General features: G+C 47.4%; 1 protein-coding gene across 1 annotated transcript in view; it reads left to right on the top strand.

Annotated features, from left to right (window-relative positions):
• Positions 1 to 426: 426 nt before the first annotated feature.
• LOC116364470 (neogenin-like) overlaps positions 427 to 21,566 on the top strand; it is a gene marked incomplete at its 3' end in the record, with an annotated part of 56,550 nt that continues 35,410 nt past the window's right edge. The window contains exons 1-3 of the mRNA XM_031817595.1: positions 427 to 732; positions 5,722 to 5,872; positions 20,576 to 20,712. Of these exons, the coding sequence (XP_031673455.1) occupies positions 459 to 732; positions 5,722 to 5,872; positions 20,576 to 20,712 (562 nt within the window). The remainder of the gene's footprint in view (positions 733 to 5,721; positions 5,873 to 20,575; positions 20,713 to 21,566) is intronic.

Here is a 21,566-nt window from a genome sequence, read left to right on the forward strand (position 1 = left end):
AGCCAGGAGTAGTTCAGGCTGGGGTTATTACCTCTTACACATGGATTAGGAATGGATCTGATTTGGAAAAATGTATTTCTGTCCCATTTCTATCTGATTTGAGACCAGGCCCACTCGTACACAGATACATAGGCATATTTCCTGATGAAACACATGAAACTGGTTGTACAGCTGTGTAGCTGGAGGCAGTAGCATACTGGCAGAACTCAAGCCTCTTTTGATCTGTCTCCTTGTGCTCTCCTCCTCTCTCTCGCTCTCCTCTCTCTCGCTCTCCTCTCTCTCGCTCTCCTCTCTCTCGCTCTCCTCTCGCTCTCCTCTCCTCTCTCTCGCTCTCCTCCTCTCGCTCTCCTGCTCTCCTCTCAACTCAAACATGCTTATCTGTCATCAATGCAACAGCAGAACATAAATGAAAAACATGAACTTTTAACACCAACCCTCCTCCCTCTTCCTCCCCAGGTATGCCCCGGTTCTCCAGCCAGCCTGAAGCAGCCAGCATACGCCTGGGAGACAGCCAGGTTCTGGCCTGCGATGTCAACCCAGACCTGGTGCCTTTAGCCCGGTGGGAGCGTGAGCGTGAGCCCCTGGAGCTGAGCTCTAGGCTGGTGCAGCTACCCAACGGAGCCCTGGTGGTGAGCAACGCTTCGGAGGCCGACGCTGGGCTCTACCGCTGCATGGTGGAGAACGCTGGGCCCGCCAAGACCAGTGAAGAGGCCCAGCTCACAATACTGCCAGGTAATACTATAGATACTATATTGCTCTACATACTGCCAGGTAATACTATAGATACTATATAAGGACCGATCTAGACATCTGTAGTGTGTGCAATAACCTTTCTTCAGCATCTCTGCTTTGGCAGAGGAAAGAAAAGGTACAGTAGTTGTATAATTAAGCAATAAGGCCTTAGGGGATGTGGTATACGGCCAATATACCACGGCTAAGGGCTGTTCTTATGCAAGACGCAACGTGGAGTGCCTGGATACAGCCATTAGCCATGGTATATTGGCCATATATCACAAACCCCCGAGGTGCCTTATTGCTATTATAAACTGGTTACCAAAGTCAAGTAAAAGATGATTTTGTCATTCCCATGGTATACGATCTGATATACCACGGCTTTCAGCCAATCAGCGTTCAGAGATCGAACCACCCAGTTTAGAATTAAGAACGGTATCTTACAGCATTCAATCGTTGGAATTGTCAGATACCATGCTGGTAGAGCATGGTGTCTGCAGTACTATGGTTGTATCTGGTAGAGCATGGTGTCTGTAGTACTATGGTTGTATCTGGTAGAGCATGGTGTCTGCAGTGCTATGGTTGTATCTGGTAGAGCATGGTGTCTGTAGTACTATGGTTGTATCTGGTAGAACATGGTGTCTGCAGTGCTATGGTTGTATCTGGTAGAGCATGGTGTCTGCAGTGCTATGGTTGTATCTGGTAGAGCATGGTGTCTACAGTGCTATGGTTGTATCTGGTAGAGCATGGTGTCTGCAGTGCTATGGTTGTATCTGGTAGAGCATGGTGTCTGCAGTGCTGTGGTTGTATCTGGTAGAACATGGTGTCTGCAGTGCTGTGGTTGTATCTGGTAGAACATGGTGTCTGCAGTGCTGTGGTTGTATCTGGTAGAGCATGGTGTCTGCAGTGCTGTGGTTGTATCTGGTAGAGCATGGTGTCTGCAGTGCTGTGGTTGTATCTGGTAGAGCATGGTGTCTGTAGTACTATGGTTGTATCTGGTAGAGCATGGTGTCTGCAGTGCTATGGTTGTATCTGGTAGAGCATGGTGTCTGTAGTACTATGGTTGTATCTGGTAGAGCATGGTGTCTGCAGTGCTGTGGTTGTATCTGGTAGAGCATGGTGTCTGCAGTACTATGGTTGTATCTGGTAGAACATGGTGTCTGCAGTTCTATGGTTGTGGGTTTGATTCCCACAGGGGACCAGTATAAAATGTATGTGCTCACTACTATTAGTTGCTGTGGATAAGAGTCTCTACTAACATGGAACAGGAATGACTCGACCGTTCCAGTTTTCACATAGAAATAAGTTGCATTTGCAAAGTATTTCAAGAAACTGTAAAACGTATCAAGCAAGTATTTTTATATTCCACAAGTATTATCATATTAACTGTTATCAGACTCAACTGGTAAACACTCAAATACAATAATAAAAATAAAACAATCCCAAAAGAAGTGCAGTGGGCCTTTACTAGTCCTGTATAAGCACCCCGATTATAGACATCTTCAGCTCGGGCACAACAAATAATCTGCATCCATGTCCCCCGCCCAAACTACTTCCCGCTGCTATGTCTGTAGACTACTAGTGGCCGATACTCGGAGCAGACCCCTCGTGGTCAGACATTACTGCCAGTTGAACACACTGAGAGACTTGTACATGGTGTACCACTCCTCCACTCAAGTCATTTACCTCCAGCATGAACACATTTGACCCGGCCTCATGGAGAGAGAGAGAGAGAATATCCTCCATGTACAACGTAGAACACCAAATAATGCATGCAGAACAGAATTAGGCCGATACCCACTAATTATCAAAATCCAGAAAAGTGCCGTTAAATTCTACAACCACCTAAAAGGAAGCGATTCCCAAACCTTCCATAACAAAGCCATCACCTACAGAGAGATGAACCTGGAGAAGAGTCCCCTAAGCAAGCTGGTCCTGGGGCTCTGTTCACAAACACAAACACACGCCACAGAGCCCCAGGACAGCAGCACAATTAGACCCAAGCAAATCATGAGAAAAGAAAAAGATAATTACTTGACACATTGGAAATAATTAACAAAAAAACTGAGCAAACTAGAATGCTATTTGGCCCTAAACAGAGAGTACACGGTGGCAGAATACCTGACCACTGTGACTGACCCAAACTTAAGGAAAGCTTTGACTATGTACAGACTCAGTGAGCATAGCCTTGCTATTGAGAAAGGCCGCCGTAGGCAGACATGGCTCTCAAGAGAAGACAGGCTATGTGCTCACTGCCCACAAATTGAGGTGGAAACTGAGCTGTACTTCCTAACCTCCTGCCCAATGTATGACCATATTAGAGAGACATATTTCCTTCCGATTACAGATTCACAAAGAATTTGAAAACAAACCCGCAAAAGTCTTGCACCACTCGGGAGCCCAAAAGGTCAACCAGTGAAGAACAAACACCGTTGTAAATACAACACATATATATGCTTATTTAGTTTTTGTTTTGTACTTTAACCATTTGTACATCGTTACAACACTGTGTATATCCACAATATGACATTTGTAATGTCTTTATTCTTTGGGAACTTCTGTGAGTGTAATGTTTACTGTTCATTTTTTTGATTGTTTATTCCACTTTTGTACATTTATCTACTCCACTTACTTTGGCAATGTTAATGTGTTTCCCATGCCAATAAAGCCCCTTGAATTGAGAGAGAGACACACACACGGCGAGAGAGAGACACACACACGGCGAGAGAGAGACACACACACGGCGAGAGAGAGACACACACACGGCGAGAGAGAGACACACACACGGCGAGAGAGAGACACACACACGGCGAGAGAGACACACACACACGGCGAGAGAGAGACACACACACGGGGAGAGAGAGACACACACACGGGGAGAGAGAGACACACACACGGCGAGAGAGAGACACACACACGGCGAGAGAGAGACACACACACGGCGAGAGAGACACACACACACGGCGAGAGAGAGACACACACACGGCGAGAGAGAGACACACACACGGCGAGAGAGAGACACACACACGGCGAGAGAGAGACACACACACGGCGAGAGAGAGACACACACACGGCGAGAGAGAGACACACACACGGCGAGAGAGAGACACACACACGGCGAGAGAGAGACACACACACGGCGAGAGAGAGACACACACACGGCGAGAGAGAGACACACACACGGCGAGAGAGAGACACACACACGGCGAGAGAGAGACACACACACGGCGAGAGAGAGACACACACACGGCGAGAGAGAGAGACACACACACGGCGAGAGAGAGAGACACACACACGGCGAGAGAGAGAGACACACACACGGCGAGAGAGAGAGACACACACACGGCGAGAGAGAGAGACACACACACGGCGAGAGAGAGACACACACACGGCGAGAGAGAGACACACACACGGCGAGAGAGAGACACACACACGGCGAGAGAGAGACACACACACGGCGAGAGAGAGCCCCCAGTGGGCTTATCAGAGGGAACTGTAGCTCAATCTCCACTCAAAGGGGCTGAATTCCACTGTCACAGCTTCAACCCCCAGAACTTGTTCCCTGATGGAGTACTGAGAGGGTAGCTCTCTGATGGAGTACTGAGAGGGTAGCTCTCTGATGGAGTACTGAGAGGGTAGCTCTCTGATGGAGTACTGAGAGGGTAGCTCTCTGATGGAGTACTGAGAGGGTAGCTCTCTGATGGAGTACTGAGAGGGTAGCTCTCTGATGGAGTACTGAGAGGGTAGCTCTCTGATGGAGTACTGAAAGGGTAGCTCTCTGATGGAGTACTGAGAGGGTAGCTCTCTGATGGAGTACTGAGAGGGTAGCTCTCTGATGGAGTACTGAGAGGGTAGCTCTCTGATGGAGTACTGAGAGGGTAGCTCCCTGATGGAGTACTGAGAGGGTAGCTCCCTGATGGAGTACTGAGAGGGTAGCTCCCTGATGGAGTACTGAGAGGGTAGCTCCCTGATGGAGTACTGAGAGGGTAGCTCCCTGATGGAGTACTGAGAGGGTAGCTCTCTGATGGAGTACTGAGAGGGTAGCTCTCTGATGGAGTACTGAGAGGGTAGCTCTCTGATGGAGTACTGAGAGGGTAGCTCTCTGATGGAGTACTGAGAGGGTAGCTCTCTGATGGAGTACTGAGAGGGGAGCTCTCTGATGGAGTACTGAGAGGGGAGCTCTCTGATGGAGTACTGAGAGGGGAGCTCTCTGATGGAGTACTGAGAGGGGAGCTCTCTGATGGAGTACTGAGAGGGGAGCTCTCTGATGGAGTACTGAGAGGGGAGCTCTCTGATGGAGTACTGAGAGGGGAGCTCTCTGATGGAGTACTGAGAGGGGAGCTCTCTGATGGAGTACTGAGAGGGTAGCTCTCTGATGGAGTACTGAGAGGGTAGCTCTCTGATGGAGTACTGAGAGGGGAGCTCTCTGATGGAGTACTGCGAGGGGAGCTCCCTGACGGGAGTTGTTAAAGGCTGGGGTCTGTCAGGCAGCGCAGAGAAGATATTAGAGGTGGTAAGTCAGACTTCAACGAGTCCCAGCTGATGTATTTTTCTATGTCTCCCAGTAGGTGTGGCCCCGAGGCTGAGAGTGTATTCAAAACACACATACACACAAGATGTTTTGCATCATAGAAGCAACATGCCGTTTCAGGAGTTATTTGGTGGTACCATACATGGACTGAAACAGTTGACTGAGAGAACAATATGGGGGGGGGGGGGGGGGGGGGAACTCATTTCTTGAATTGACTGAAATTGAAAATGTCTTAAAATAATTAAGAGGTTAATCATACCTTCAGTCACTGTCTTTTCACCATCTCAAGAGGTTAACTTTGGGCAAAGCAGTTCAGCCAGTTGGGTGACCTCCTGAGTGGTCACCAGAGGTGTTGTTCATTTTACTGATCCAGATCAGATCTCAGGATGGGAGTCTTTTGAAGTGAGGAATGATGACACACGTTAACCAGAGGTCGACCCTGTTCTTTGTTTGGACAGAAACCGGAGAGGAGAGAGAACTGGAGTTCCTGGTAGAGCCACTTCCTGTGACCAAAGTGGTGGGGGCCAGTTTGCTGCTGCCGTGTGTGGTGACGGGTTATCCAACGCCCTACGTCCGATGGATGGTGGGAGACAAGCTTGTTGAGGAGAGGTGAGTTGGACCCGAAAGCCCTATTTTTAGAGAGGATTTTAAATGAGTATTCCTTGCGAACCCATTTCTTCCAACTCAACAGTATAAATCAACCTCAACTGGCTGTAAATGACCTCAAATGGCTGTAAATGACCTCAAATGGCTGTAAATGACCTCAAATGGTGGTAAATGACCTCACATGGCTATAAATGACCTCACATGGCTGTAAATGACCTCAAATGGCTGTAAATGACCTCATGGCTATAAATGACCTCAAATGGCTGTAAATGACCTCATGGCTATAAATGACCTCAAATGGCTGTAAATGACCTCAAATGGCTGTAAATGACCTCAAATGGCTGTAAATGACCTCAAATGGCTGTCTAACTGGAAATACTTTTTTCATCTCATTGCCATAAGTTACTTTGTTTATATCCATCCATATTAGCACAGAAATCAAGTTGTGTTCATTTGTAGTGTTTGAATCAATTTGATGATTGAATCAGTCATTTAACATGTCTGTAAGGTAGTGTGACTATGTTCCTCTAACCCTCAGACGTTCCTAGTCACACTCCTATAGCAGTACCAGCTTCCTTTGTGCCTTGTGCCCAAAGTGCAAACACTTAAAGAGCTGGCGCCTGTACCCCGGGGTGTTAATGCCACTGGGCCCGAGTGTCTGAGCGCGCCACCGACGGGGCCAACAATACTGCCACTTAAGCAGGGAGACAACAAGGTCGGGCTGCCAGCCGTGTCAGGGAGTTCACAAATTAAAACCCTGGGAGAGTGTCACACTCTTAGCCCTCCCCTGGGAGAGCTGTGGATCAAGCCAATACCCTAGGATAGCTGTGTCAAGCCAAACCCCTTGGGATATCTGTGTATCAAACCAAACCCCCTGGGAGAGCTGTGGATCAAGCCAAACCCCCTGGGAGAGCTGTGGATCAAGCCAAACCCCCTGGGAGAGCTGTGGATCAAGCCAAACCCCCTGGGAGAGCTGTGGATCAAGCCAAACCCCCTGGGAGAGCTGTGGATCAAGCCAAACCCCCTGGGAGAGCTGTGGATCAAGCCAAACCCCCTGGGAGAGCTGTGGATCAAGCCAAACCCCCTGGGAGAGCTGTGGATCAAGCCAAACCCCCTGGGAGAGCTGTGGATCAAGCCAAACCCCTTTGGAGAGCTGTGGATCAAGCCAAACCCCTTGGCATATCTGTGTATCAAACTAAACCCCTTGGGAGAGCTGTGGATCAAACCAAACCCCTTGGGAGAGCTGTGGATCAAGCCAAACCCCTTGGGAGAGCTGTGGATCAAGCCAACCCCTTTGGGAGAGCTGTGGATCAAGCCAACCCCTTTGGGAGAGCTGTGGATCAAGCCAACCCCTTTGGGAGAGCTGTGGATCAAGCCAACCCCTTTGGGAGAGCTGTGGACCAAGCCAAACCCTTTGGGAGAGCTGTGGACCAAGCCAAACCCTTTGGGAGAGCTGTGGACCAAGCCAAACCCTTTGGGAGAGCTGTGGATCAAGCCAAACTCCCTGGGAGAGCTGTGGATCAAGCCAAACTCCCTGGGAGAGCTGTGGATCAAGCCAAACCCCCTGGGAGAGCTGTGGATCAAGCCAAACCCCCTGGGAGAGCTGTGGATCAAGCCAAACCCCCTGGGAGAGCTGTGGATCAAGCCAAACCCCCTGGGAGAGCTGTGGATCAAGCCAAACCCCATGGGAGAGCTGTGGATCAAGCCAAACCCCATGGGAGAGCTGTGGATCAAGCCAAACCCCCTGGGAGAGTTGTGTGGACAGAATAGCTAACAGAGTGGCTATGTGGGCTATCTGAGTTAACCCTTGTATTCATTTTCATTTTTGCATGGTCTCTATACACACTCGCAGGACTCTACTCACTGACACACACACACACAGGGTCGAGTTCTGGCCAATTCCACAGTTCCTGCCTTGGTTTGTGTGAGGTTTACCTGGTTACCACACAGCCGTGTTTTCAGTTTGTCCCTTCCGGTAATAAGTATGTAAGTGAAGGGGACAGGCTAAGAAACCGAGACGAGAGATGAGGGCTCATTATTTTGGTTAAGAACGTTGTCTCGCACATTTTAACACGCCTCTTCTGAAGTTCAGCTTGACAAGGACATTGTCTCCTTCTAAGGAGAGAACATCTTCAACGTAGTGTCAGACACTTTCATATCAGCCTCTGTCTCAGTCCCGGTAGAGTTGACTATCTCACTATCTCGGTATATTGGTTTTGGATGCAGTGTCATTTTTGAAAACCACAGCTGAGTGTGGCAGACTGATAAAAGGAGAGTTAAGTTAAATATGCATTACAATAGATGTTCTTCATTACGCACATTCCAAATATCCTTGTGGTACTCTGGGATGGGGGGTTGAGGGGGTGCTTACATTGTTAATTAGAGCTTGTGCTGAACAAATGGGAGTTCCTCCTTTCTTACCCAGGCCACTTTACCCAGGAACACGCACAGCCGTGTGCTGAATACATTAAGTTAGGCCATTCTAACATTGTAACACAGGATTGACAATTAAGCAACCGCTGGCAGAGTGGAGATCTGATCTAGTTTCTCCTTCAGCGCGTCCCTTCCCTCCCAGGAAGACTTCAGAGGACAGGAAGCCCTGTCACTTTGTAATAATTGGAACGGAGGGAGGAAAAGAGGAGGGAATCCGTACTGAGCCTCATAATTGGTCGACTGTATGGAACCGTATTGCTATCAGAGCTGTTGAATTAGACTGTGAATCCCGTATCTCCCACGACAGGAAGTTTATGGAGATGTGTGGAGATGGCGATGACGCAGTAAGAGGACGATGTTGATTTATGTTCAAGTTCTGGCGCTGACACTCAAAGGTGGTTGACGTCTCGCTGCGGTAGCATCTCTGGCCTGATAAAAAAAACTGTTTATAGGATGAGTCAGAGAGAATATGTTTTAAGATGGAGAGTTGGAGGGAGAGGGGTCTACAGTTTCTCTACAGGGACTCCTCTACAGGGTCGTTTCTACAGGGTCGTTTCTACAGCGACTCCTCTACAGGGTCGCCTCTACAGGGTCTCCTCTGGCCAGTCTGTTTCTTAGAGAGGTCTTGAGATTCATTCTACTCAACAGTGGCTGTGGTTGTGAATGAGCAGGTTCTCTACAGGGACTCCTCTACAGGGTCTCCTCTACAGGGTCTCCTCTACAGGGTCTCCTCTACAGGGACTCCTCTACAGGGACTCCTCTACAGGGACTCCTCTACAGGGACTCCTCTACAGGGACTCCTCTACAGGGACTCCTCTACAGGGACTCCTCTACAGGGACTCCTCTACAGGGACTCCTCTACAGGGACTCCTCTACAGGGACTCCTCTACAAGGTCTCCTCTGGCCAGTCTGTTTCTTAGAGAGGTCTGGAGATTCATTCTACTCAACAGTGGCTGTGGTTGTGAATGAGCAGTTTTTCTCTTATGTCGGTCACTGAGAGTCACTCCTTTAGCTCATGTCAGCTGACATTTTTTTGATAGCTGGCTGCTAGAATAATTGACCTATCTAAACTTAGTAATCATGGTCAAATTAACGGCTGTGGCTCCCCCATTGATTTTGTTAGTCAGTCTCACTCGGATAACATATTACATTTCTAAACAGTTATCTAGTTTAATTTCCTCCATCAGCTCAATATCACCCAGTTCAACCCTGATATCTCCTCCCTATGTTTTAGATGTGGCTCAGATGAAGGAACATTCCTCCATTCCACTTGGCAGTGTTGAAAACTACACTGTTTCTGGCAGCGGGTTTGAGATACAGTATCCTCAATTCACGGGGTTGCATTCCCTTTAGACCCGGAGGTCTGTCTACTGGGTAACTTCACTAATTCCAATCTTAGCTTTATAGTTTGGCTTTGCCTAACAGAAATATTGCTAGCGATTGCCAAGAAATGTATTGCCTTGAAATGGATATCGGATTCCTCCCTGCCGGTTGCAATGTGTCTATCAGAAGTTAATAGTTGTATCCCACTGGAGAAAATCACTTACTGCTTGAGGAATAAGTTAGACATTTTACAGAATTTGGCAACCTTTTATTGACTATATGGAGAATCTCACATCATATTGATTGCATCTCTATGTAATCCTTGCATAATGTTTCACACTTAATGTATAATATGTTGTTTACGGCAGGTGACCATATGATCTAACGTCTTTTTATTTTGACTTTCTTTTATTGTATATTTGTGTGTATTTAAAAAAATACATTTGTATTTTTTATGTACACACGTCTGTCTTGTAAGGTTATTGTCATTTGTTATATTGTCTAATATCTTAATTTGTTTTAATTGGAAAATGCAAAAAAAAAAAAAGATTCTTAACTTTTCTCTCCACCTTATGGCAAAATGTGTACAATTGCAAAAAACGACTCTTAAACAATATATATATGTTTTTATCTCCGCTGGCAAGAGGGGGGTAGCCAAAATGTTTTGATCGTAATTTTAGGGTGGGGGGGGAGTGTGCACATGTGGGTCCGCAGACCCAGACCACTGTGGGTCCGCAGACCCAGACCACTGTGGGTCCGCAGACCCCAGACCACTGTGGGTCCTCAGACCCAGACCACTGTGGGTCCGCAGACCCAGACCACTGTGGGTCCACAAATGAGCAATAATAATAATTACTGCTGCAGTCAGCTCTGTATTTACTCTGTTAGACGTTTTGCAACATGTAGCTGTTGCAAGAGCTGGTCATAACATACAACATGGTGTCTCTACCCTGATAATGTATAAAGGCAAAATGATGATGCTCAATGCTCAGCCTTTTACTTCTACTACTTCTGCCTGTACATTCTAGCTCTGAGGTCAAATCAGTAGCATCAGCAAGGCTGCGTCCCTATGTAGCCCCCTGGTGGTGTGGATCTGCATGTGTCGGGCAGTGGGATGAAGTCATGACAGGTGACCCTTTTTAAAAGACGCTATGGGCGGAACATAGCCTAGTGGTTAGAGCGTTGGGCCAGTAACCAAACGGTTGCTGATCGAATCTCCAAGCTGACAAGGTAAAATTCTGTTGTTCTGTCCCTGAACAAGGCCGTTAACCTACTCTTCCCCGGTAGGCTGTCATTGTAAATAAGATTTTGTTCTTAATTAACTGACTTGCCTAGTTAAATAAAGGTTAAATAAAAACCCTGGTCCCCGGGCACCGATGACGTGGATGTGGATTAAAACAGCCCCCCCACACCTCTGATTCAGAGGGGTTGGCTTAAATGCGGAAGACACATTTCAGTTGAATTCATTCACTTGTACAACTGACTAGGTATCCCCCTTTCCTTTACAAGTGAAGAAGCCTCGTTCCTAATTCTCTGACCCACACACACTGAAGCTTGGTAAAAAATTACCTATAGCCAAAAACATAAGATTTGCCATTAATCCGGTTTAAGCACTAGCAGGATGGTATGTTGCAAGTCGCGTGTTGAATATAAATTGTTCTCTTCACCCCTTCTTGAATCTCCTACAAAACACCCAAGCTTGTAGCGCCTCTTTGAATTTGCCTGTCAATCAGCTCTGTACACGCAAGGCCAACGATCATGAAAGCGACCGTCAGCTTTTGTTCTGGCAAATATCCTGCTATCACCTAATAGAATCCCCGGCAGTCAATAAAATGGATGAATAATGCATGACTGGCAAGCGACGGAGTTGACATTGCATGTAAATCATGCCTCAAGCCTCTCAGAGCGGGTCTCTTCTTGTCTTGGCTCCCTCATTTCAATATGATTTGGTTTATGATATTTACTTATGTATGAATGGTGTTCAGCGGGGGAAATGTGTTTTTCAGTGGGACTGTAATGGGATGACTTTCTACCCTCTGTGGCTTTGGGAAGTCCTACTTCCTGTGCTGGAGTGTGGCGTTACCGGCGGGGGTGTCAATAGGATCTCAGGGCTTCTGTGCCCCTGAACTCTCCCAGCTCACACTGTACCTTTTTATAATATACGGTCGTCTGTATCCTCCATGCTTTCCCCATCGCTGTAGCCGCGTCCTTTTTATAATATACGGTCGTCTGTATCCTCCATGCTTTCCCCATCGCTGTAGCCGTGTCCTTTTTATAATATACGGTCGTCTGTATCCTCCATGCTTTCCCCATCGCTGTAGCCGCGTCCTTTTTATAATATACGGTCGTCTGTATCCTCCATGCTTTCCCCATCGCTGTAGCCGCGTCCTTTTTATAATATACGGTCGTCTGTATCCTCCATGCTTTCCCCATCGCTGTAGCCGCGTCCTTTTTATAATATACGGTCGTCTGTATCCTCCATGCTTTCCCCATCGCTGTAGCCGCGTCCTTTTTATAATATACGGTCGTCTGTATCCTCCATGCTTTCCCCATCGCTGTAGCCGCGTCCTTTTTATAATATACGGTCGTCTGTATCCTCCATGCTTTCCCCATCGCTGTAGCCGCGTCCTTGACATTCTCATTGTCTGAGCATAGAGCAGAAACTATCAGAGTAGAGGAAATGACCTCCTCGCCTTTCCTCAAAGTTAGTGGCACACTGTAGGCAACACAGCCCTGAGTAAGTTCACCTGATGACCTGATCTTGTAGTAATCCCCAATAGAGGTGTGAATAGGCTTGGTGATGGACTGTAGCTGGTCAGACAGACATGATCATTTCCATCTGCTTGTTATGGGCGGCCGCTGGGTTGCCTACTGCTTTGTGCTAGTTAGAAGTTGGCCCAGCCTCATTGTACACTGATTACAGCACTATTGCTCACTCCGCCCTCCCCAACCTCTGATTGATTTCTAGTTTGCAAGACCTCCGTTCTCGATCCAATTTTAGGTTAATCGCTGCACTCTCCCTGCCGGCGCTCTTTAAAAATGATTTTTTTAAGAGGCCCTGAAAATTGACACAGCGTAGAAATATATAGATGTTAGGCAGCAGTTTTCCTCTGCGTCTGGGAGAAGGCCCGTCAGACGCCACCTATCAATGTTAATGGGCTGTGATTTTCGCTCGTTCTTTTGTGCAGCGTCAGTATTAACAAGATTAACGGCGAGTCCCCGCCTTTTGCTAGCTCGCCGTTTCTGCACGCCAGATTTATAACCCTCTTATTAAATGGGTTTGGAGCGTGCGTGGAAACGCCGTCGTGGCGTAACGCTCTGCTGCGGTGTTGGTGGGCAGGCACAAATCATGTGTCATCGGAACACAAAACAAAATGGCTCCCTCACCTCGAGAGGTTTGGCTCGGAGAAGAGACTCATAAATGCTCATGTTATTGTACGTCCTATTAATACTGTCAGAATGAAACACATTGGAGGTCATTGATGGTTTAGCAACAATTTTCTGCATTTTACAAACTCTTTGAATTTGAATGAACTTGGTCCCTGATTTAAAGTTTACAGTCACTTATGTCTCTATTACAGTTGGCCAGTACCACATACCTATGCTTGATTCTTACCAGAGTTCCGTGGCTGTATCTGTTATCGGATTGGCTGTTTCTCACTGCTGCTAGAATGATCGATGAAGACTTGGGAGTGACATCACTGCCATGTTAGTTGGGAAAACAGACAGACATGCTGTTCTCTGCCACTGGAGCTGAGGAGAACTCTTTACAGTCTGTCTGTTTAGTCTACACATCCCAGACATGGCTCTCTCCCCCATGGCATCCACTGTCCTTACCCTGCACTCAGTTACCAATGACATATACAGGGCCTTCCTCCATACCCTAACCTTGCCAGAAGAACATTCATAACCTCTGATGTGTGTATATTACGTAGGCTGCGAGCTTTGTGATACGCTACTCCAAAGACCGGTACACCGTCGTCTCAGTGCTCTGGTGAAAAGCAAATCAAAATAAGGTATGCAGGAGTAGCTCCATCTTAGGGCCTTGTGGGTTTCCATTAGGAGACGGAGGAAAACAAACACTTTCATGGATGACTCATTCAAGAGGCCAAGCCAAGGCTGGGTCTTTTCGCATAGATTTTTATTTTACGTCTGTTCTTATACCGCTGTTAGCTCAGAGCCGTCTAAAGCTGGCTTGTCCTCGCAGTTTCCCCACAGATCAACAGATGTTATCTGTTTGCATAAAGAAAGCACCCATCTACTACCCCGATAGGGGCTCTCAAATGAAACGGAATGTTTTCTTCACCCCTCCACCCCCAAAAGCTCTTTCCAAATGCACCACAGTGCTGATTGTGCCCCAGCCAAAGAGGGAGGTTCAGCCTGCTTTCTCCCTGAGTGCTAACACCTGGGTCTGCTGCACAATAGTTTGCATTCACCGTGCAGCGCAGCCAAGCAGGCAGGCGAGCGGGCGGACGGGAGAGAGAACTATTACTTAAGTCGTTTTTTGGGGTATCTGTACTTTACTTTACTATTATATATTTTTGACAACTTATACTTTTTCTTTAGGAATGTAGTGAACTAAATGTGCTTTTTACTCTCATATATTTTCCCTGACACCCAAAAGTACTTCTTACATTTAGATTACTCAGACAGGATAGCAATATGGTTAAATTCACACCATCAATATAATGTGTTGTCATCCCTACTGCCTCTGGGGAAATGTAAGGTGAGACTCAGGGGATGGATGGGGGGGGGTGCTAGGCATGCTTTCATCTGGGGGGGGGGGCTTTGCAGGGTGGGAAGGGATGGGAAACATGGTTTTCTGGTGGGGAGGCAGGATGCGGGCGGGGGAATGGGGACTGAGGAGGTTGGGTGGGTTGGGGAACGTGAGTCTTGTTTGTTTTCCTTGCATACAGAACATTACTAAACTGTTGAAGCTGTTTGTCTTTGTTGCATTTCTCTGCTAGTTTTAGAAATATGTCACGCAAATATTCTAACTGAATGTGTGACTATATCTGAATGAACAGGATTTAGAATGTAACACCTGTACCTTTAAACCCCTTCTGGAAAAATGACAAACTCAAGAAAAAGTTGGTCACAAAAAAATGAAAGCGAGAGGGTGAGTCATTAAAAGAATGTTGAGTGTGAACGACTCACTCCTGCCCATTTAATAATGAATGTTTTGCTATGAGTGTTACGATTCCCCTCTGGTCCTGTTTAGACAGTGTGACCCAGGCCGGCCAACCAATGCCCAGTGCAGCACCGGATATTCCACTTCCGTTTCTAGAGACCGACAGCTCTATCAAAAATGGGAGAGATGAGCTCAGCACGTGTGTGTGTGACCTCTCCCAGCTTCAGATGCAGAGGCACAGCGCTGGAGTCACAACTCATATTCAAATTGTTGTTCTCATATTGAACCTGGGCTCGCTGGGAGCCTGGACAGAGAACAGATATAGGAACCTGGGCTCGCTGGGAGCCTGGACAGATATAGGAACCTGGGCTCGCTGGGAGCCTGGACAGAGAACAGGTATAGGAACCTGGGCTCGCTGGGAGCCTGGACAGAGAACAGGTATAGGAACCTGGGCTCGCTGGGAGCCTGGACAGAGAACAGATATAGGAACCTGGTCTCGCTGGGAGCCTGGACAGAGGACAGATATAGGAACCTGGTCTCGCTGGGAGCCTGGACAGATATAGGAACCTGGGCTCGCTGGGAGCCTGGACAGATATAGGAACCTGGGCTCACTGGGAGCCTGGACAGAGGACAGATATAGGAACCTGGGCTCGCTGGGAGCCTGGACAGAGAACAGGTATAGGAACCTGGGCTCACTGGGAGCCTGGACAGATATAGGAACCTGGGCTCACTGGGAGCCTGGACAGATATAGGAACCTGGGCTCACTGGGAACCTGGACAGAGGACAGATATAGGAACCTGGGCTCGCTGGGAGCCTGGACAGAGGACAGATATAGGAACCTGGGCTCGCTGGGAGCCTGGACAGATATAGGAACCTGGGCTCACTGGGAGCCTGGACAGATATAGGAACCTGGGCTCACTGGGAGCCTGGACAGAGGACAGATATAGGAACCTGGGCTTGCTGGGAACCTGGACAGAGGACAGATATAGGAACATGGGCTCGCTGGGAGCCTGGACAGATATAGGAACCTGGGCTCGCTGGGAGCCTGGACAGATATAGGAACCTGGGCTCGCTGGGAGCCTGGACTGATATAGTAACCTGGGCTCGCTGGGAGCCTGGACAGAGAACAGATTTTGGAACCTGGGCTCGCTGGGAGCCTGGACAGAGGACAGATATAGGAACCTGGGCTCGCTGGGAGCCTGGACAGATATAGGAACCTGGGCTCGCTGGGAGCCTGGACAGAGAACAGATATAGGAACCTGGGCTTTAGTCCTAGGTTCCTCTCCCATGGAGATCCATGGGTTGGCGCCCTATTGGGCCAGTGTCGTCCGGGTTAGGGGAGGGTTTGTCCGGCATGGATGTCCTTGTCCCATTGGGCACTAGTGGCTCCTGTGGCCGGCCGGGCGCAGTGCACGCTGACACGGTCGCCAGGTGTACGGTTTTTCCTCTGACACATTGGCGTGGCTGGCTTCCGGGTTAAGTGGGCATTGTGTCAAGAAGCAGTATGGCTCTCGACCTTCGCCTCTCCCGAGTCCGTATGGGAGTTGCAGCGTTGAGACAAGACTGTAACTACCAATTGGATTCCATGAAATTGGGGGGTAAAAAAAAGGAATATTCCGCTACAGTGTGGGAGAAAGTCTCTTGCCTTCGGGGAGGGGCTTACTTTGTTGTTGGCCTACGCTCCTCTCCTCTGTCTACTCAAATCCTCACCACCTGACGACCCAGCTGTACATCCATGTTATGTAGCCACCTGACGACCCAGCTGTATATCCATGTTATGTAGCCACCTGACGACCCAGCTGTACATCCATGTTATGTAGCCACCTGACGACCCAGCTGTACATCCATGTTATGTAGCCACCTGACGACCCAGCTGTACATCCATGTTATGTAGCCACCTGACGACCCAGCTGTACCTCCATGTTATGTAGCCACCTGACGACCCAGCTATCCATCCTTGTAGCCAGACATGCTTCATCAGTACATCAACACTTCCAAGCACGCCAGTGACGCGGCGCTCTCTGCCAGGTGAAAATGACAATAGCACCATATCTCTAGCTTTCATTAGCTAACACAAAGCGCAAGGCCAATTAGCGCCATATCAACCGGTACCTGCGACATCTCACCTAGCACTCAATACCGTTCTCCGATAGTGTCTGGCATCCTCGTGGTGGCAGCGAACGGATGCTAAGTGACAGTGTAAATTTGGAGCTAATTAAAAAGCCCTTTGTAGGTGAGGACTGTGTAATGCGTTTTTAATTATGCCCAGGCTCCTGCCTCTTCCACTGAAGAGTTCCTGTTACCACGGGGATGTGGCATATCTCACGGTCACAACAGCTCCGGCTCGGATTTGAATACAGCATAGGGAGGAATTACCACGACCATGGAGCTGGGCCATATTGCTTCCCATGTTACTGATTCAACCCTTTCAACTGACTCACAATCTTTCCTCATTGACTGAAAGGTGAGAGTGATGACGTCTTAAACTGAAGTCATTTTAAGATCTCATTGTTGTAAAGCGTGGAGAGACTAACTATGTGACTTTCCTACGTAGCCTTCTGGATGTAGTGAAAAGGTATTGACGTCTTCAATACCTGCACCTCACCGTGTCACAATGCCACTGTCAATGAGAGTAGACGCCCTGGTGGAGCGAAGGCCTTCAATGGGACCCAGCGACTCTTCTAAAAGGACTACAGGAATCCTATTGATCTGTTCAATTCCACACTGTGTCTTTTGAATGGCCCCAACTCCTACACCTACTAAAAGAACATGAACAACATTTTGGAGGCCCTGAGAAGAAGGGAGAAGAAGCCAGTAGAGCAAGGTGTTTGTGGCCTGTTTCATACAGCAGTCTCAGGACCTGGGGAGAAGGGAGAGAAGCCAGTAGAGCAAGGTGTTTGTGGCCTGTTTCATGAAGCAGTCTCAGGACCTGGGGAGAAGGGAGAGAAGCCAGTAGAGCAAGGTGTTTGTGGCCTGTTTCATAAAGCAGTCTCAGGACCTGGGGAGAAGGGAGAGAAGCCAGTAGAGCAAGGTGTTTGTGGCCTGTTTCATAAAGCAGTCTCAGGACCTGGGGAGAAGGGAGAGAAGCCAGTAGAGCAAGGTGTTTGTGGCCTGTTTCATAAAGCAGTCTCAGGACCTGGGGAGAAGAAATACTCCATTATGAGTTACTGTTATGATGTTCTGTCTGTTTTTCCATGACGAGGTCGGAGGTCCTGACTGCAGCTACTGTTCCCCTCTTATACAATCTGTGGTTGGGTCTGGACTGCTGTGTGGACTCCCGTCCTATAGGCTGCAGTCGACTGCACCACCAGCCAACCAACCAGCCATTCACCTCTGGGAACGTCTCAGCGAATAGCACTCACACTCTGAACAAGAGGCTGTTGTCACACTGGGACCAAAATAATATTCACTCACTGCAGTGTGTGTTGTTATTTCACAAGTGTTCATTCAAAACCTTCTGCTGGGGCAGTTCCACTAATCTTATCAACATATATGAATGGGTTCAATCATGCCTTTGGCCACACCAACAGTCTATCCAATGTCAATCCAGGCGATGTGAAGATCATTGGAATTGTGCTCTGAACAAGCCACATCTTTCCCTCAGTCAGCAGTGTGATGTCATCCAGACAGCAGGTAGAGGCCCAGTCCAACAAACAGCTCTGTTACACAGCAGATGGCCCTGGGTGCTGTAAGCAGCCAATCAGATGGCACAGGGTGCTGTAAGCAGCCAATCAGATGGCACAGGGTGCTGTAAGCAGCCAATCAGATGGCACAGGGTGCTGTAAGCAGCCAATCAGGTGGCACAGGGTGCTGTAGGCAGCCATTCCAGGCAGGGAAAAGTGGTGGGGAGGGAGAGGGAGTGAAAAAGAGAGCAGGAAGGGTGCACGCTGCGGTGGAAATCCCACCTAGTCAGGAGTTTAAATCAAATCGATGGCCGGCAGACAGTGGGTTCTGCAGTGTGCATTTCTGCGATCTCTGCCTCCCCTCTGTTTCCTGGTACCGCCAAGGGCTATTTTCTCTATCACTCTCTCCCTACTGTACTGCTCTCTCCCTACTGTACCACACACACACACACACACTCTCACCAGTGCTCTCCTTCATAACCTATTGATTTCTTCCTCTACATCACAAGTTAAATCAACACTGTTGTCGGAGGCCTGCTACCCTCCTGGAATATTGAGCAGTTCAAAGGACAAGCTCTTTAAGATGGAGGTCACTGGGTTTGTTGGAAGATGAGATGCTGCTTTAGGTTGAGGAAAAGGGGTGATTTTGGATCCACATGTAACCAAATCTCCCAGGCCTGAGGGAATTCATTGATACTTCCACCTAGTATTGGGATCTTCATACCATTCAGTTGTCAGAGAGCCAATGAGAACCTCATCTCTGTTACCATCTTAGTGTGAATGTCTTGGTGCTGGGAACATCAACAGTATTATAGTGGGAGGGTCACCGTTCATGCTCTTGAATTACAATCACACATTTGAGCTGAACACAAGAACTCAAGTAATCATGCATCTACAGTGCCTTCAGAACGTATTCACACACAATTCTCCATAATGTGAATGTGGAATTTTGTTTGTTTATATTTTTTTCCAAAGCTGAAACGTCTCGAGTCAACAAGTATTCAACCACTTTATGGCACAAACCTAAAAACGTTCAGGAATAAAACTGTGCTGAACAAATCAGAACATATTGCATGGACTCATTCAGTGTTGAAAAATAGTGGTTAACATGATTTTTGACTGGCTCTCCCTTCTCTGTACCCCACACATACAACTATCTGTTAGGTCCCTCAATTGAGTAGTGAACTTCAAGCAAATATTCAATCACAAAGTCTAGGGATGTTTTTCAACGCCTCGCAAAGGAGGGCACCAATTGGTAGATGTGTTTTTAGGTTATCGTCCTGCTGTAAGGTGAATTTGTATGCTTTTAATTTTTTTTACACTAGGTCAAATTTACACAAGTTGCTTACCAAGACAACATTGAATGTTCATGAGTGGTCTAGTTACAGTTTTTACTTCAATCGGCTTTAAAATCTATGGCAAGACATGAAAATGGCTGCCTAGCAAAGATCAACAATCTACTTGACAGAAACTTTTTGAAATGAACAATGGGCAAAGGTTGCACAATCCAGGTGTGGAAAGCTCTTGGAGACTGACCCAAAAAGACTCACAGCTTTAACCGCTGCCCAAGGTGATTCTACAAAGTATTGATTCCGGGGTGTGAATATTTATGTAAACTAGATATTTCTGTATTTCATTTTCAATAAATGTGCAAAAATGTCTAAACATGTTTTCACTTTGTCATTATGGGGTGTTGTGATGTCATGATGGGGTGTTGTGATGTCATGATGGGGTGTTGTGATGTCATGATGGGGTGTTGTGATGTCATGATGGGGTGTTGTGATGTCATGATGGGGTGTTGTAATGTCATGATGGGGTGTTGTGATGTCATTATGGGGTGTTGTGATGTCATGATGGGGTATTGGGTGTAGATGAGTATTTAATCCATGTTGAATTCAGGCTGTAAAACAATCAGATGTGGAATAAATCAAGGGGTGTGTCTGCTTTGTGTAGGCTCTGTATTATGGTGGCATGAAAAGGACTCTCATACAGAGCTGTAATATATTGTGGCAACTTGTGAATCACACGTGAAACGAGGACGCCAGCTCGTGAACCATAATCATGCTGCTCAGCCGTTCCTCACTCAGCTGTTCCTCACGAACACTCTGAGGAAGTGTCCAATCTCTGCCGATTTACCTCCTGAAATCTACAAGTGAATTCTAATTCTCCCACCTCTCTGTTGTTTTGTCTGGCAGTGAGGGGAAGTTGGAGTTGGTGGGAGGAGGCAGTCTGTTGATCTACAACCTGACTGAGGAGGATGCAGGCGTCTACAGCTGTATGGCAGACATCACTAACAACACTATCGAGGCCAAGGCAGAGCTCACTGTACAAGGTACTGCACTGATGAAGTCAAAAACATCACTTTTCATGGAGAACTAGCCTGGAAAAAGACTTATCTGATAGTGTGTTTCACACACTTAAACAATCCGTCACATACCGTTATCAGTTAGCAAATGGTTTAGATCCAAATAAGTCTGGAGTGTCAAATGTTAGCCGCCTACGATCTCTCTATAATTTAGCACCCGAACACCCAGAGTTAAACTTTCCCCAGGACACATACTATTGTAGCTCTTGATATGGTATCATCAATATACTGTAGATAGACACCAAACCATTACATGCATTATGTGTGCATTCCATGTAGCATTGTATCAAAACCACCCATCAGAATAGCCTGTTGCAGTACAATGTAGATAGTAAGTAGCCTACAGAGGTAGTTGGCCCGTGGACTGTGAGTCAGAGTGAAATCAACCCCCCTGTTTATTTTCTTCTCCTGTTCTCTCTCTGTGTTGATGTGGAAGTGTTCATCTCATATTTATCGTTCCCAAAGTGTTACAGAAATATAATGGGTACACACTAATTTCTTATCTTCCTCCACAACATCTTGTGTGGCTCAGTTGGTAGAGCATGTCCCTTGCCAGGGTTGTGGGTTCGATTCCCACGGGGGACCAGTAGGTAACTCACTACTGGAAGGCACTCTGGATGAGAGCTCCTGCTAAAATGGTTCAATTGTGTTGACATGTTGTGCAGAAGCACCGGTAAAGTGTGACATTAATTGGTTCTCCTGACAATTGGACAAAATAAACGCTCAATTGGCTGTCTCAGGAAAAGGGCTTTTATTTTATTTTGAAGGACATGGATACAAATGTACAGGGCACAATTGATGGACATTTTTATAATAAAAGT

This window comes from Oncorhynchus kisutch, unplaced genomic scaffold (assembly GCF_002021735.2).
Source record: "Oncorhynchus kisutch isolate 150728-3 unplaced genomic scaffold, Okis_V2 scaffold1088, whole genome shotgun sequence".
Taxonomy (NCBI): domain Eukaryota; kingdom Metazoa; phylum Chordata; class Actinopteri; order Salmoniformes; family Salmonidae; genus Oncorhynchus; species Oncorhynchus kisutch.